The sequence below is a fragment of the Parasteatoda tepidariorum genome, chromosome 9 (genome assembly GCF_043381705.1).
Source record: "Parasteatoda tepidariorum isolate YZ-2023 chromosome 9, CAS_Ptep_4.0, whole genome shotgun sequence".
Lineage (NCBI taxonomy): Eukaryota > Metazoa > Arthropoda > Arachnida > Araneae > Theridiidae > Parasteatoda > Parasteatoda tepidariorum.
In genome coordinates, this window is record NC_092212.1 from 60,274,191 (window position 1) to 60,292,467 (window position 18,277).

The 18,277-nt window shown below is 29.1% G+C and overlaps 1 protein-coding gene across 2 annotated transcripts in view; it reads left to right on the plus strand.

Moving 5' to 3' along the window:
- The window catches only part of LOC107438068 (nucleoprotein TPR), a 98,599-nt gene that overhangs the window by 58,764 nt on the left and 21,558 nt on the right, over window positions 1-18,277 (plus strand). For both annotated transcript variants that reach the window (XM_043052385.2, XM_043052386.2), the window contains exons 34-47: window positions 383-595; window positions 783-897; window positions 1,650-1,739; window positions 1,885-2,009; window positions 2,086-2,144; window positions 3,380-3,606; window positions 3,780-3,908; window positions 5,535-5,639; window positions 5,833-5,959; window positions 8,972-9,228; window positions 9,893-9,951; window positions 11,539-11,655; window positions 13,578-13,662; window positions 16,826-17,082. In XM_043052385.2, coding sequence (XP_042908319.1) covers window positions 383-595; window positions 783-897; window positions 1,650-1,739; window positions 1,885-2,009; window positions 2,086-2,144; window positions 3,380-3,606; window positions 3,780-3,908; window positions 5,535-5,639; window positions 5,833-5,959; window positions 8,972-9,228; window positions 9,893-9,951; window positions 11,539-11,655; window positions 13,578-13,662; window positions 16,826-17,082 — 1,965 coding nt within the window. The remainder of the gene's footprint in view (window positions 1-382; window positions 596-782; window positions 898-1,649; window positions 1,740-1,884; window positions 2,010-2,085; window positions 2,145-3,379; window positions 3,607-3,779; window positions 3,909-5,534; window positions 5,640-5,832; window positions 5,960-8,971; window positions 9,229-9,892; window positions 9,952-11,538; window positions 11,656-13,577; window positions 13,663-16,825; window positions 17,083-18,277) is intronic.

Below are 18,277 nucleotides of genomic sequence, written 5' to 3' on the forward strand. Positions count from 1 at the left end.
CCCGTTAAAAAAAACATTAAAATTTTTAGAAATAATTATCATAAAGATTTTTCCTTCCATATTGTGTTATAATTATATTAATAATAAAAAAAACAAACAATATAAAATGTAAAAGGCTGAATAATTTATGATAAAATATAGCTGAAAACTCCCTGGGCCACAACTTATGTACCTGGGTTATGAACTGTTATTATATATAAATATATATATATATAGCCAACATGCTATAGAAAAGAATGTAGTATAACATGCTTATGTTAAATTTTTCTATAATGTTCTTTGCCAATTAAGATTTTATTAAAGACTCTGTAGCAGTTAGGCATATCGGATTTGTAGCTGTATGTGTATATATAAATCAATCATGTTTTGCTTTTCTATATAGTTGAAAAAAATAGCAAGAAAATACAAGCAGCTCTCTGATGAATTTAAAGCTTCTAATGATGGTTTAGAAGAAAAATGTAAAGTTTTAGAAGAAAAATGTAAGACTTTAGAAGCATCTAAGCAAGAAGAGTCTACACAAGAAATGCAGAAAAAGGTTTCTGATAGTGAAAAAGAAGTAGTGGAGCTCAAAGAGGAAATAAACAAACAAAAACAAGTATGGTTCTTGTTATTTTAAAATAATTTAAACAATTTCATTTTTTATATAAAATATGAAAAATAGATGTATTTTTCTAATGATTCTTCTGCCTCATTTCACATTTTCTGGTCATGATTAAAATCAAATGTTTTCTTCAGTGAAAGACTAATAATCTTTTATTTCTTTATTCTTTTTATTTTGTTAGGTTATAGAAAAAGCTAAAAAAGACTCTGAAAATCTGCAGCTGTCAGCTAAAGAAAAGGAGGAGAAAGCAAAGAAACTACTTGCGCAGTTCCGGCAGAAATATTCGCAACTTAACAGTAAGTGTGCTGTTTCTTTATTTATTCCAACTTTTTATTAACCAGCCAATATGAATAAAATATAATTTAAAAAACCAATAACAGGCATAATTTTGAAGAAAAAAAATTTTTTTTTTTAATTTCACTTTTATCAAAATATTTACAACTTTCATTTATTTCAGATTTCTGTTTCTTATATTGATGATTCCATGATAGTTAAGTGCAAGAAAAAATAAATTTCTATATTTATTTTCGTAATTAAATTAAAGAATAGAGCAAAGTGCAATATAGCTCCCAAAATGTTAGGCGATTTAAGTAACTCAGTAATTTTTTTAGGCTAAGTTTATTGTGTCTGAAAACAAAATGAATATAAAAGGAGAAAATATATATTTTAATCTAATTTTTTTTTTCTAATTAGAAGTTCATGTCATTTGTTTTTTTTTTTCAACCAAAAATATAGAAAACCTTAAAACCTGCTTAACCCAATATGTTTTCTCAAATTTTTGAAGAATTATTGTTTATGGACAGTGATTATTTATTTTATTTTTTTATTTCTTTATCGAATCATGCATAGTAAAAATGAGAATGCAATTCATGCATTCTCATTTTTACTGCATTTTAATACCTTTAGAACAGTTTTTCCTAAAGTAGATAAGTTTTCAAATTTGGTCAAATAAAATTTAATATTCACATTTAGTTCTATCTTACATGCTATGTTTTTATTACATTTTCACTTTATGTTTTAATTTTTAATACCAATTTTCATTTTAAAGGAGAAAAGGAGTCCTTGGTTGAAGAAAAGTCACGATTAGCAAAAGAAATAGAAGAATTCAAAAGCCAAATCTCAGCCTATAGTTTATCTCGTGAGTGGCATTTTTATTTGAATTTTTACAGCATTCATAATTACTTTTTTAAAAAGTTATTTGCAAGGTCCACTATTTAGTAAATATTCATGCCTTACAGAAAAATGTTTCTTCATGTTTTAAGTCTCATTTTGTTTTTTTCCAGAAGAAGAAACTGCTCAACAAAGGAATCATTCAGATGCTATAATTGCCCGTCTTGAAAAAGAACTCAAAGCTGCTAATGATTTAAGATTATCTGAAAGAAAACAATATGATGAACTGCTGCTGAAAGTAAGTGTAAAACATTTGTTTAAAAACTGTAGCATACAGTGAAGAGTATAAATTAATTTTAAATTGTTTAATTTAGGTATCACAGCAAAAGCCAGGTATTAAATCCCCCATTGTTGGATTAGGAGATAGAACAAGGTAATTACCCAATTGTGTCCATTTCTTATTTTATTGAGTGTCCTCAGTTTCCATTATCCATATTTGATTATCATTGTTGTAACTTGATAAGAATTCCCACAGATTCACAGAAATGTGGAAATTTAATCTTTTTCAGGGAATATTGCATAAATGGGAAAAATATTCTACAATTAACCTTGAAAATTATTATTCTTAAAAAAGAGAGTGACAATAGCCTTTAAGCCTTTCTGGCTCAAAGTAAATAAATCGTAACATTGGGATTGCTTTTCTGAAAATTCCATTGTAACATGTTGCATTTTCTTTGTTTAATGGAAAGTGAAATGTAAATTTGTACAAAATACTCTTTCTTAAGCAATTTTTGTTTAAATATAAGCATTAGTTTAACATTGTTCACTTGGTTGGTATTATTTTAAGTTAAGCTTACTGCATAAAATTAATTTAATTTTTAACAATTAAGATAAATGACAAATTGGAACCTGTGACATTTTTAATAAATTTTATTACATTATGTATTTTATTTTACAATCGGCGTTGGACAGCCAACCCAATTTTCGGTTTACGACTACTAATGTTCAACTACTAGCCTTGTAATTTTGAACCCAATGCAAAAGACATTGGATTTCTTGAATCAAGTATTGAAAGAAATTTGCCTTCATGGAGGACTTTTTGATGGAACTAACCTGCATTTGCGTTGCATGGAGTGGAAGACCACGAGAACCTCCCATGGTTAGTCCATGGATACTAACCCGTGATCTATCTACCACTGAGGATATTTCACGTCAGCACTATGGTCGGTGCAAGCCGGTGAATTCGTATCGACCAGCTACCCCCGGGATCCGGATCCCCTCATTGGAAGGCGAACACTCTATCCCCTGAGCCATTGTGGCTCTTTCATTACGTATTGTCAATTTTTTTTCCAGCATCTATGCAAAATGTTGCTTTGATTTATTATCTATGGACTTGCATTTCATAAAACCTATATTCACATGCCAAAGATGTACTTCTCACAAAATGTAATGTTTGACACATTTTCTACATAAAAAAAAAGACAGAAAGTTTGCTGCATGTTGAATAAAAAATTATATATTTCTCATGAAATATTGCTGTGTGTAAAAAAATGTGAGCTATGAATTTTTTTTTCTTAGAATGGGAGCCCAGTTTTCTTGAACAAATTTATTTTACTTTTTATTTAAACATATCTTATTCATATATCTATTATTTACCTCCATTAATAGTGGTGGAACAGAACCTTTAACAGCTAATATAAAACCCATTACATCACCTTCTACATCTGGAGCGGCTTCTGGATTAAGACATTCTCCTCATCCTGTCTCTTGCTCTAATCGGCCAACTCCTACTGCTAGCATACGGCCAATGGCTATTGGCACTGCTCCTCCCACACAAGCACGTATGGCGGCAGTATTGCCTACAACAGCCACTCCTCCACAAAGTGCAGATGATGGTAATTTTAGTTTTTGTGTATTTACATCTTTGAAATATTTTAATATTATTTCGTTTAGATTTTTCTTGAATATGATCAGTAAATTATGTAGGTTCAGGATAATTTGTTTTCTTAAAACCATCTGGTTAATGATAGTTCCCACTTACCTTTACTTTTTTAAATTTTATTTCTAGTTGTCTCCTCTCCTTCTGTAGCTGTACCTCATGCAACAGTTCAGCCAACTCCAGCCACAGCTACTGTTGCCCCAAATACAATGGCAGTAACAGTTTCTCCTGTTATATCTGAAGTAGCATCTGCTGTTGGTTAGTAATATTACTGTTTAGCATATTAACAATGTTTAAAGCTTAATGTTTAATCTCATATTGATAAATCTATTACGCTAAGTATTTTTGGTCTTTTCATCTGTACACATTTGTTTAAACAATTTAGAAGCCAGGACTTTTTTATTTTCAAATGTCTTTACAAGGTGGTTTTTTGAACAAAGAAAAATCATTGAATTTTATTAATCTGGAATCTCTATATTTCAGACATTTTAACATGTTTGTTTTTAACCAATAAGTGTAAAATCGTAGTTATAGCTTAAGGAACTACTATTGAACAAAGATTATTGTGGCACATTTAGTATGTTTCCATTTTAGCCCTAGAATCATAAATATGTATGGGAGATACAGTATTCAAAAGCATTCACGTAACGATGTAGGAAGGTACTTAGAACTAAATGTTTTTAGCTTTCTTTTTAAAAGTTACATGTACTGGCATATTTTGTATGGTGTGTAATCTGGAATCTCTATATTTCAGACATTTCTACACGTTTGTTTTTAACCAATAAGTGTAAAATCGTAGTTATAGCTTAAAGAACTACTATTGAACAAAGATTATTGTGGCACATTTAGTATGTTTCCATTTTAGCCCTAGAATCATAAATATGTATGGGAGATACAGTATTCATAAGCATTCACCTAACGATGTAGGAAGGTACTTAGAACTAAATGTTTTTCGCTTTCTTTTTAAAAGTTACATGTACTGGCATATTTTGTATGGTGTGTAAGATTAATAACTATGGTTAACAATGAAGTCAGTTACCTTATAAATGCCAGACCTGTCAACTCTCTGGCTTTAGGCCTAAGACAAGGCTCAGGCTTTTGTATCCAATTTCAGGAGCTCAGATCACTAAAGTATTTTTTTTTTGAGGCTTTTTTTTTAATAAGCATGGGAATTGGCAAACCCATGCATACAGCCCTAAACTCTTTTGTCCAGATTAGCGATTTTTTTTAAATTCCTTTTTTGCACATTCTTGTAAAATTTTAAGCTGATAAATTTAAAATTTAAAAAAGTATAAAACTGTTCTTAAGAAAGCCTATATGGTGATGATATTTTAATTCCCTAATTTGAGAAATAGTTTCATTATTTTAAAAAACCTAAGGCTTGGGTGATTTTTTTTTTTGACGTTTTAGAAGAGGATAGTATAGCTTGTTTCTTGATATTTTAGAAACATAAGTAATACTCACAGGGAAGTGGACAAGTTAAGCTAGTGGCATTACCCCTTTTTCACAGCAATGTGACCTGTGAGAGTATATTAAACTGCATAAATAAAATCCAGGCTTATTTCTGTTCTTTGTCAAAACAAACTTTGAGAAATTCTTCAACTGGAATGGCAAACAAAGAGTTTCAAAAAAGCTTATATATGTTTTTGCATAATGTTAACTCAATCACTCAGTCTGTTTTAAAACAACAATTTATTCTTTTGTAATTTTTCGGGGTTAAAGACTATCTAATTAAAAAAATAATAATAATATTTTTTATTGATTTGCTTGTTATGCAATGCTGTGGTCACCAAAAGTCTCGAGCTTATTAAATTTCTGAGGTTGATAGGTATGAAATTTATTTCTGAAACCTCTTGTCTTAAGTAGTTTTATTTAATTTTTTAGTTCAAGATGAAACGGACATACCACCTATGACATCTGTGCATCCTTCAAATGTTGCTGTCTCTACTCCTGCTACAGCTTTAGTTCCTCCTCGAATAGAAATAACTGGTAAACACCTTAAACATTTTTTTTTTGAACCAATAGCTTCAATTTTATTCTACAAAGTATGTTAATTAAACTGTCCATATGAGTGTAACTTTTTATTGAAAACCTAGTAGGGGAAAAAAATTGAAATCCCTTGCTAATGTCATCATTAATTAGCTCTTTTTCTTACTTTAAAATTTTTTCCTTATGTTATTAGAGACAATGCCAGACTCTGCTGTTGTAGATTCTCCCGCTCCTACCACATCAGTTATAGTTTCACCTCCTGCTACCCAAACACAAGTCGTTACACCTACAGTGAAACGCCCTCGTGAAGAAAGTTTAGGGTAAGTCATAGATAAATATTTTTCAAAAAAATTACCTTATGCCCCAAAACTGATACAATGAGTGCTCGTTTGTAAACTCTCTAGTTAGTTATGTTGACTACTTATTGTCTTTAAATTTCCTAGCATAGAATCATTTGTATGTCATAATGTTAAAATCTCTTCATGTCTTCAATTGTTTCACAATCGCTAGATATCTGAACTAATACAAATTGCTCATTCATTGAAATTTATTGGAAGCTGAAATATAACTATTGAGTCGTAGATTGAGTCCATTCGTAGGCTTCTTAAAACACAGACCTGGAATTCTTCTGATTTTGTTTTATTCAGAAATTTATTAATTTCTATTGAGCTTTAATAACTTTTTTTTAAATGTTGATTCATTTCAATAAGTTAAAGTAGTTTAGGTCAATAATCATTCATTCATTGAATATAACATGAATTAGAATGCAGCAATATTGCAGTTTTAACAGTCTCTCATAGTCTTAAATTGCCATTCTTTTGCACTTTTCAATTTGCCAATGTCCAATTATAGAAACTCTTCTGTTTTGTTCGTATTTTTGGGCCATGGCTCACCCTTACTTGAAATACATTAACCCTGATGCTATAGCAACCGCACTCCACCAGACACTATTTGACTCATAAGTAGGGCCCTATAAATTATGCGGAAATTTTTTAAAAATTATGCGGCTAGGATGCGGCGATTTTTAAAAATTATGCTGCAAGGATGCGGTGTCTTTTAAAATTAGGCATGCAGGTTGCGAATGATCCAGAAAACAATTGAAACTGAAAAAAAAATCTCTTAAAAAAGTTCAACTTTCTTTCCTGTTTTAATAAAAAAAAAATTTCAATGAATACAGTAAAGATTTCAACTAAATTACCTTCTTATGTATTGTACATCCATTTTCTACATCAGAACAATTATTAAAGTTTATTAAAATGGAGAGAAGTTAGTCCAGAAGCTGCGTTTTCTTTCAAACTCTGTCTTTGTTTTGTAAAAATTTGGCCGTAGCAGGATACAGCTCTTTCACAATCTACTGAATTAGGAAGCACTGAGAGCACTTGTCTTGCTTTTTTTGTAAGTTCTGGAAATCTCTCTGAGACTACCTCTGAATTCCAGAATCTAATTAAGTCCTGGTTTGAACATTCTTTTACATATTCTTTGTAAGCAGCATACTCGAGTTTTATATCTTGACCACTCATTCCTGGAATATTCTTGAATACATCGTCGTCTTCAATATTGAGGTTGACTATTTGTTCTGGATCGAAAACTCGAGCAGCTTTCATGAAGTTTAATGCAGGTTGACTAAACTTGGGCTCGCGTTTTTTGAATACGTCTAGTTCTGGAGAGTAGTAAGTATTCAACTTTGCAATTGTTTTGTGAAACACTTCTTGAAGAAATACGTTGCGTGAATCTTTTCGTGAGTATGATGCCTGAGAATTACATCGAAGTTTAGACAGCAGATCAAAAATCTTATTGTAAGCTTTGTGAATAGATACACCACATGTTTCGAAAAAGAGAAAAGTATTCATTAATATCTGAGCGTGTTCTGCGATGAACTGAAAGTCTTTGCAAACGTACTTGCTTTCCACCAAAACTTTGCACTGATTGAGACAAGCAGTGTCAGAAGTAAGGTTTATTTCACTGCTAAAAAATTATATGTAAACATTACAATATTCAGCATGATATTGCACTGATTTAAATCAGGAATTCCACCGTGTCTTTATTGGTACTGGACAAAGTTTAGCTATCTTATTGTCATCTGTTAAAAACTTTAAATAGCGGCGCTTTCTTCCAGGACAATGCTTGAACAATTTCTTAAAGTTTCCTGTGAATTTGTCCACCTCTGTCAGATTCTTGGAAAGATCTGACCACCTGACCAAAAAGATTCTTGGAAATGAAAAAGAAGATATATTTCAATTTAAAAAAAACCCTTAAGGAGAAATTTATCTGGTAAACGAATACATTTTGCTGAAAAATAAAAATTATACAGATATGCTGCGATTACGCGGAAAATTGTAAATTATGCGGATAATTGTGAATTATGCGGGTTTCCGCATCTTCGCATAATTTATAGGGCCCTACTCATAAGGAACATAAATATTTCAATTTATAAGGTGAATCTCGATAAGAAGCATTTATTCAAAAACACTACTCTATTTTAACAAATATTTAAATATATGCAATTGTTTATTGAAAAACTATAAAATAATGTTGTAATAAGTTATTAGCTATGTGAATACAAAAATATTTTATGTTGTAAAATTTTTGTTTTAATAAAAAATGACATGTTTTTTATTTATTTTTTATTCATTTATTTTTGTGTGCATTATTTCTACATAATACCACGGTGATAGATAAAACTATTAAACTTCAATAATATCTCAAAGGTCACATTTATAAGTATATCAACTTATATAGCCTTCTTTATCATTGCCTAATTTAAATATAGCTGCTCAATGTAAAAATATTCCCTACCTTTGTTGTAGATCAATGGTAATGGGTACTGATAGGCCTAAAAAATGACCGGTGGACTCTAATAACTTAGTAGCTACTTTTCCACAAACCTAATGAGCCAGTGACCTATACCGACAAGTCCTATTCATTAAATAAGCAAATTTTTGCTTTTTTTTGTGCCTAGATTAAATTATTTATATATTTTTTTAAATAATCATATTACAAATAATTTACGTCTATCAAAAGTTAATTCAACAATTAAAATAATACAGACATGTGACAAAATTTAATTAAACACTTGACTTCACCTGACAGGAATAGGAAATTTAATGCGCAATTAGAAAATTTCTATAAGAAAACAAAAAAGATTATTTGTTGTTTATGTAATATAAGTTACCACTTTTTTGTTGGCTTGCTACTTGGCAAGTGGTTATTTTCAGGCCTAGGTACTGAGAATATGCAAATAATTTGCATTTAATTGTTCCCTTACTAACACTGCTCTCTATCTACTTGTTATTCATTTAGAAGTTTATTATTTTTTTTTTGTTTATAAATAGAGACGCTGATGCTTCAGAGGCCAGTTTGAAGAGAATTCGAATGGTTTCTGAAGGGAGCCAAACAAATCAGCAACACCCAACATCTGTAGTAGCCCCCACTCCCAATGTAGCTATTGTTCCAGCTGCTCAGGTGATCAGATCTCAAAGTCCAGCAGTTTGTGAGCCAACTCCTTCAACTAGTGCACAACCGGAAGGTAAACATGTTGCTGCTGAAGATATTCATTCCCCATTGAATCCCAATTCAGCATCAGAGGAAGGTTTGTATATGTTCCTAGATTTAAGATATGTGAAAATACACATCTTTTATTTTACTTTGTCCAATAATGTTATTTTTATTTTTAGTGCATGATTTATATCAAGTTTTAAAAAAAAATTTGGACAGATTTCTGTTTTAAGGGATAAGAAAATGCCAATTTTATTTAAAAAATTTAAAAAGTAAAAAGAAATTCCTAAATCTGAAAAAAATACCGCTAAAGATTTATTTTGCATTAAACGAACTACTATTTATTATATACTTTTAAACTGATTCATAAATAAAGCAAGATTATTTGTTAGCATTTTATTTCTGAAACAATCATAAATCATTGGTATATTAATTTCTATTTTCGACCAATTTCAGTAGAAAAATGGTTTTTTTTATGTGTCAAGTATTAAAATTTGTATACAATTTTTTTATATATGAATGTCGGTTTTGAAAATTTGGGCAATTTTCACTCTTAATTTATGTTAAATGTATTTCTGACTATAAGGTGTACAATATGTAAACATGTATATTTTTGTGTAATGTTTCAAATTTGCTAACATTTTAAAGGAAACTTCATTAAATCTTTTTGTTTAAATAAATTAAATATAAAGATATGGTACTTACTTTATTTTTAATTCTAATCTTTCTTTTTTTTCCTAAATTTATATTTTTTCTAGAATTGCTTGCACCTGACGCAGAAATATTAGAAGATGATAAAGAAGAACAGATAATCGAGGTAATTATTATTTTTATGAATCACTAAATATCAGTATTTCTATATTGTGTCTTGTCAGAGAGACATTCAATAAATCATAATGCTTAGTATACTTCAATTTTTTAGTTCATCGGTTCTGATGATTAATGTAGTAAGCATAGCTTCCAACTCTTCTGCATTTATGCTCTGTTTTCTGCACTGAACATAGTTTGAAAGCATGCATCAAAATTTTGCACCTTAGAACTATAAAGACAGGCTCTCCTGCCCTGCTCAGGCGATTATGTCTTGAATTTTCCCTGCACTTTAGTCTGATCAGTGTTGTAGGTCATTATTAATGCAAAAATGTGAGATATTAAGCTTCTGGTTATAAGAAAAAAAGACTATAGTTTTCTATTCCGGATTTGTTGGTGTTTACAGGGATGAGATTTATCCGCTTTTTAGCGGATTTCCGCCTTTTTCGCTTTTGTCTCTTGAATTTCAGACTTTTTATTAAAAACTCAGATTTTCTAAAAGTTTCAGTTTTTTTTTAATTAATATTCCGGGTTTTTTCTGAAAATTCAGCCATTGAAATAATATAATTATGTTTATTTCCTCCAATTTGATATATAGATATCATATATCGTAAGATGTATAGAAAATTCGAACTTCGTAGCTGCCAACCCTTTCGCATATCTACTTGATTTAGTTATTAGCTTCTAGAAGCAGAAAGTAAGATTTTCCTCATTTTTACCCGCCCGCTAGATAGCTCGTATTTTCGTAATTCAGACGTCGCTGCATTTTAATATCAAACTTCGATTTTCGTATTTACCTGATTTAAAAGTTGCGCGTTGCGATTCCTATTCTCGCGATTTCAATATCGTTCATTGCAATTCTTCTTTACGAGATTTAAAAATCCAATATCGCGATTTGTATACAGGCGTTTTTAAAATTCTATGTAACGATTTCGTATTCATGCGAGTTTATCCAATGTCGTGATTCGTTTTTGCAGTTGTAATATCCAACTTCTATTTTCGTATTTACACTTGATTTAAAAATTAGGCTTTGGATACGTATTAACGCCATTTAGAAATTATGTATCGTAATTCGTATTTACGCGATCTGAAAGTTATGCATCATGATTTGTATTTTCACATTTTTGAAATTTAATATCCAGTTTCATTCACTTATTTCAATAATGTGATTTATATTCACACGATTTTAAAATCCGTTATTGCGCGACTCTTGTAAAAAGCAAGTTTTTTTTTTAATTAGTTACAGTGTGAATTGTTACAGTGTTTTGAATTAGTTAATGTGGCAGTTTTTCTATCGGCAATTATTGCTATATATAGGCATTACAACATCAGCAAAACTGGATGAGAATACGTTACTGATATTTTTGCTATAAATCACGTAAGATGTACTCGTGTGAAAATTCAGCTTTTTTGCCTTTTGACCAATCTCATCCCTGTGTTTATTATGTTACAATATTAAATTTCACTTGTGAACACTATGTTCCAATAACTTTGTTGATTTTTTGAAAGAAAAAAAAATTGAAGACGTGAAGTCTTTTGCCTTTTAAAAAATGGGTGTTGGCAAGTAGGATTAAGTTAGTTGATTTTTATACTTTAGTGGGAGACTCAAGAGGAACAAGAAACTAAGATTGATGATGATTTTGAGGCTGAAGTTATGGAAGAAGAAACTATTGGTGGAGAAGGTGATGAGGATATGCAAGAAGGCATTGATGTTGTAAGTAAAAGAAATTAATTTACCTGATTCTTTATGTTCTTCTGTTTCTGCTCTTATATTTAATTAAATATAAAGACATTATATAAAGTCTTCACACTTAAGTACATACCCCCCAACCCCATTAGAGTATTTCTTCCATTATAATGACAGTGAATGACTGCAAGACTATGGATCCTTTTAAGTATGAGCAACTCAGCTAAAAGAAACTAAGCTATTTAAAATTGTAATTTTCTTTTTATCCATCGGTTAATGTGCTCATTCATAATTACTCTATATATGGATCGGCAAAGTATCAACAAAAATATTAGAAGAGAAAAAAGTTACATTTGAACAATGTAGGTTTTTAATTACATACCTGCCAACTCTTCTGGATTTTCCGGAAGATTTTATTTTCATATTTAAAGTGGTAGCAATACATGGGTTATTCCAATTAACTTTTTGAAATATAATGATAATTATAAATGAGTTTGACCACCACTACATATAAATAATTACAATAAATATATAAAAGCAGAATGATCCTTGCGCAAACGAATTTCAATGGGATCAAAATATAAATGTATTTTTGAGTCAGATTGTTTTTCGTTAATTGCATTGCAACCAGTCTGAAAATCCATTCTCGGAAAGAGTAAAAGTTGGCAGGTATGTAATTATTACTATTCAAACACCTGTATCAAGGAAAAGCAACAATTTAATATACTCAAAAATGGTCTCCCAATGAAGAAAATATATTAATATATTTAAAATTTAGCTATAATTTTACCTGAAGTCCCTTGTTCAAAGAACTTGCTATATAGCCTAAGTAGAATCACTGCTCCTGATTCATGAAATTCTGTTTGCTATTTTATAGATTTATTGTTATTGTTATATTCATTTGAATGCCCTCATTGAACTTCATTCCAATATGAGGACCAAAATTTAGTCTTGATGTAGAAACTGTTTCAAAGAAATTATTTAAACCAATATTTCCTTTGATGCTACCACACAATAAATGTTAACCATCTTTTATCCCCTTTGAATGAAGGAAGAGAGATATGACATTCATAGTTTATGGTCATTATGGCCTAAATTCATAGTTTATGGTCATTAATAATTTTTATAACTTGTTGGAAAATTATATTTACTCTTTTAATGAAATTTCAGCCTCCTTGTGTGTTTCATTTATTTATTATTTTATTCTTTTATGTGATTTTGATTGCATTCATCAACCAGCATTAAATTTTTAACGAACACTCTTGTTTATATATTAATATAGTAAAAAAGGTACATTAATACCTATTATTCTATTTGTCAAATTCTTATTAATGCGAAGCGTTGTTTTGTTAAATTAAAATGTAATTACATTTGTTATCTGTGGTAGCATGCGTTTTTGCCCAGGCCACAGGGGTCGTTATATCGAGCATACACTGTATTAAGCATGTATTTGAATTCAGAAAAGGCTAGATTTTCTTTGTTATTTGACTGATTCTAGAAGCCATTGAGCAATTAAATTGCTCATTGAACTAAAACTGTTACATAATATAAATGTAATAAAAAGTGACTGAATTATAAAAAAAAAATTTTTAAACTTATTTCTTGGAAATAATAATGGTATTATTAAAGTAAAATGGTGTAATTTCTTCTTTCTAAGAATGTAATATACAGTAGTACGATATTTTTTAAAAAAAAATTTCAATAAAAATAATAATCGTGCACCGTCAACAAATGTAATATTTTAATGATTCTCCAAGATTAGGCATTTTTTTATTATGTTGAAAAATAGAAACTATTTTAATTAACTTTTAGGCAAGTATTGGTTTCAATGCAAATATTGAAAAATTATTTTTAAAGCACTCTATGTAAATTGTTTTTTTTTTCTGCTTAACTTATTTATCATATTATGTTCATGAAAATAACTAAAAAATGTTGATTCTGTTTTGCAGCGGTCTCCTGATGATGAAGACATGACAGAAGAGCAGCCTGATGATGCTGAAGATATGGGTGATCAACCAACATCTTCTGATTTAGGTATTTAAACATTTTACCTGAACTCTGTCATTATGTTACGTCATTAAATTTATTTCATTATCACACTAAAATGCAATACTTATGGGTCAGAGAGATAAGAAAAAATGTGGTATTGTCGCATTTATATATACAGTAGAGAACCATTTATCCGGTATCCAGATAACCGGGAAACCAGAAAACCGGGGAAATTTTTTATTGGTTTTCCCGTCATTTTAAACTAGAACGATTATGAAAAAAAGCAGAAATTGTACTCATCCTTGAAGTTGAGTAGAGAAAAATGTAAGGAAGGGGAGAATTTTTTCCCCCGTTTACCCAGAGAAACGTCATTTCCTCCATGACCTTGAAAGCAGGGAAGGGAGGCATGTTTTATTTTCTCGTTTAGGCCGTCAATCAAGCTCAAGGGTGTGGCATGCTGATTTCGTTTTCTGTTTGATTTACGAGGGGGTGGGGAAAATGCATTGCATGCCTATCAGTGAACAGAAGATGAAAGCGTAGGATTATTTTATGAAGCAGATTGCAGTTTTGTTTTTCTGATTCCACTACGTTTGATATTTTTTTCTTTTCACTATAAATTTCGCTCTCAATAAATTAATTCTTTTTATTCATAAATTTTATCATTTGGTTTTTTTTTTAAAAATTCCGTTGATCTTGCCTTGTTCCGGGTTTTAATATTTATGCTAGTGCCCATTTTAACTATCGCTTCGGTTCGATAATTTTCAAGTGTTTTTATTTAGATTAATTAGTTTTCCTTTTATTTTATTGTTTCCCCCGTATAATTAGGTATGAAATATATTGCGTTATTTAACCATTGGTTTTGTTTATATTAGTTAATTTAGGAATTGTAATTATTTTTTAAAAATAAATACAGGAATTTTGTATTTTTTAAACTTGTTTTTCTTCTCTAAACTTGCAAATTTTTTTATTCTTTTAAATGTTATTTTTCTACCATTTCTTTTTTCTTTTTAAAGTTAGGAGTACCTTTCTTTTTTCTTTTACTTTATCCATTACACTTTTTCCTTGTAATTCGGATTCGATAAAACATCGATTAACGACACTTTTTGGTTGATCCAGAAAACCGGGAAATTCAGACATCCGGGATAGCGATAGTCCCGAGCATCCCGGATAATTGGTTCTCTACTGTATATATATATATATTTATTTAATTTTTTTTTTCTTGACTAAAACCTATAAAAATGTCCAATCCTAGAATTAGTTACATTTCAATAGCTGTTTACAGCCGTTGTGATTTAAGTTAAATAATTTTAACATCTATTACAATCATTTTATAAGAAAAAAATCTTCATTGGCATGTAAATTTCATTTAGTGATAATTTTGTTTATCACTCTGGCATCAATTTTGGATGAAAAAAATATATAAAAAATTGCTAAATATTAAAATTTAGTTTAGAAGATTGTTCAAATTTTCCTTGACAACCTGGGTTAATATAAATTTGTACTATGTTGTATTTATAAGTAATGTAAAAAATTCAATTTTGATTGGTTTTAAATATCTTATTTACAGTTTTTATTGCTAGAGTTTAACCTTATTTTCTGTATTATTTTTTGAGATTCATATACTCTGCAGCGAATCAAGATAAGTTTACTCAAGCAATTTTGCTTAAGTTTATCCAAGATAAAATTATATATTGTCAAAACATTACAAAGTATATTTTTAAAATTAAATTTTATAATTTATGTAAAAAAAAAAAAGAAGTAATTTTCAGTGGAAAAGAACTACTGGGTTTATTCGAATCTAAACCACTTTTCCAATGTTGATGTTACCTAATATGAGTGCCGTTTAGAATCTATCATCGTTGGATGAGTGAAATTCAGATTTCTCTCATCCGATGTATACTTTCTATTACATTGCTCCATTTTGAGAATAGGATACTGAAAGTTAGAGCAACTACAGGTTCAAATGCGTATTTTAAAGATTTTAAAATAAATAAATTGTTCAGGCTGAATTATTTATAATTTTTAATTTCCTAAATATCGAGTATCGATTAATCCTTTTACTCTACCTATTTTTCACATAAACTTGTTGAGAATTTCAGATACACCTTGAATTCAACTAAATATGGTAATTGCTAATGAAAGCAGATTAAAAAATAAGTATTATTAATTTAATAAATAGTTTTTAAAAACCAACTTAGTCAAATTGTGCATAATTTGCATTGTTTTTATTGTTAGCAAGTGGCATTTTTTACGAAGCTTCTTTAAAAATCTCCCATTATTTGTTACTTTTGATATGTAATATTTGTTTTCACTACTCCATATCTCTAATACAAATTTCTTCTTTTATTTATTTTGCTCTGTTTTCTTAATTTAAATGAATGATTTTTCCTTAAGAAAAAAAATTATTATTGCAATTGTTATATCATAGCTGCCATCTCTACTGGATTTTCTAGTAGACTACTGGATTAGGCCAGTTTTTCTTGGTATACTGGTTTCATTAAAATTCTCCTATATTTTAGAAAATTCCCTAAAATTAAGTAAGTTTCCCAAAAAAATCCCTATTGAAGTGAATTTTTGCTCAGATTATTGCTTGCTTGAATATACATAACTAATACATAATGAAGTGAACTTTATTTATAGAAAGCAGTTCAAAACTTTTCTTGTTCTAAAATGACCAGTTTATTTTTATTCAGAACTCTCTTTTTAAATTAAAGAAATCTTTTAAACGTCTTTGAATTAAATACCTCTTAATATTCGAAATTATGTGTAAACATAATAATGTTTAATGTTAATTATAACTGGAAAATATGGCAGTTTTTCTATTTTGATGACTATAAATATTCCTAAAATTCCTTATGTTCATCACAACAATGTTTAGAACAACTATGTCCGTGCAGCAATTATCATGAAATTTATATTTCTAAAATTTACTGAATTTTTTTCCTATCTAAGTTGGCAGCTATGCTATTTAAATTGCTGTTTAACCATTTGTTTATGTTCTTGACTCCCTTTGGAAAAGTGTGAGTTTTTAATCTTTTTATGTTTAATATTGTTACATATAAAATAATGGGACTTCATCATTTTAAAACACTTTCATAGTCAGTCAGTAGCATTTTTTAATAAAAACTATCTCTGAACATAAATTTAAAAAAAAAAAATTCTCCATTAATATAATCTTTATTACTAATACATTTAAAAATTTATGTAGATTTGTTGGATAACACTTCAAACATGCAAATGGATGCAGATAGTAGCAGTTTGCAAAGTGCTCCTCCAGAGCAGTGTATGGCTCCTCCTGCTTTTCCACCATCGGTTGAACCATCCCCTAGTACTGCACCTGCTGCAGAATCCATTGTAGTTCCCATAGCTGCTCCAGTTCAAAGAACCCCTGTCACTTTAGTTCCTCCTAGAATTGAAAGACAAGCGCCTGGTAATCGGCAACACCTCACACCCTTTACCATTCCTGTAAGTAATTTGATTAGAAGTATAAGTAATTAGAGTTGTATATAAGCATTAAAGAAACTATTGAACATTTTTATTTTTTTATAGCGGCTGGTATCACAATATTGCAAAATTAGTTAATTTTTTAATTTAAAAAGAAATAATAAGTTCTTTGTCTCAAGAAGTGAAAGTTACATACAGAAATTTGCAAATGTAGGAAGTTCTACTCAAACATGTTCTAAAGTTTATTGAAAGTTTTGAAATGGTTGTCATAGTCAAAAATAACTGTAATGATACTAAAAAAAAAAAAATTGAATGTTTAAATATAGGTAATGCATTTCTTTAAAATCATTATTTAAATTTATAACAATAAATAAATGAGTGTGGATATTTAAATTCACAGCTTGAAGGAAGAAGAAAGAAAATAAAATGGAATTAATTTCTTTTTTCTATATATACCCTTGCAATTGTAATACAGTACAGAACCCGTCATCCGGAAATCGGAAAACCAAAAAACGGGAACGAAATTCTATACATTTTCTCGGCATTTTTAAAAAAAATAAATTTTTTTTTCCTCATAAGATTTTACGATTTTTCTTCCTTTTTTTTAAAGATGTCAAGATCATTTTGGAAATAATCATTAGCGTATTACTTCATCATTTTTTCTTATTTTTAAGATTATTTCCAAATATTTTTTTTTAGTTGGGTTTAACAATAAAAAAACGGCTTTTTGTAGCGATTAAAAAAACTGGAAAAATCAGTTATCCGGAATAGCGATTGTCCCGACCGTTCTGGATAATCGGTTCCCTACTGTACATTTTTCAGATACAGCAATTTTTATGTGTGTATAATCATCTTTAAATAATATTTTAAAATAAACATGGAAAAAAACAATTATTTATAATATAACATCATTTTTCAAATATTTTATCGTTAGTCATTGCAGTTCAAGTCATAATGCTAGAATGCTAAATATCACAAAACAAGCACAAGCAAAACATATAAATGCATTCAATAACAATTTAAAAATTAACTCCTAATGACAATATGAAAAAAAAGTCATATTAATTTCATAATTAATAAAATATAATTTTAATATTAATAAAAATTAATATTATAAAAGAAATTAATATATATAATATTTAATAATTAAAGGATTTATATATATTAAAAAAATAATAAAATTAATATTACCATTCTTATTCACTTAAAATAGCAA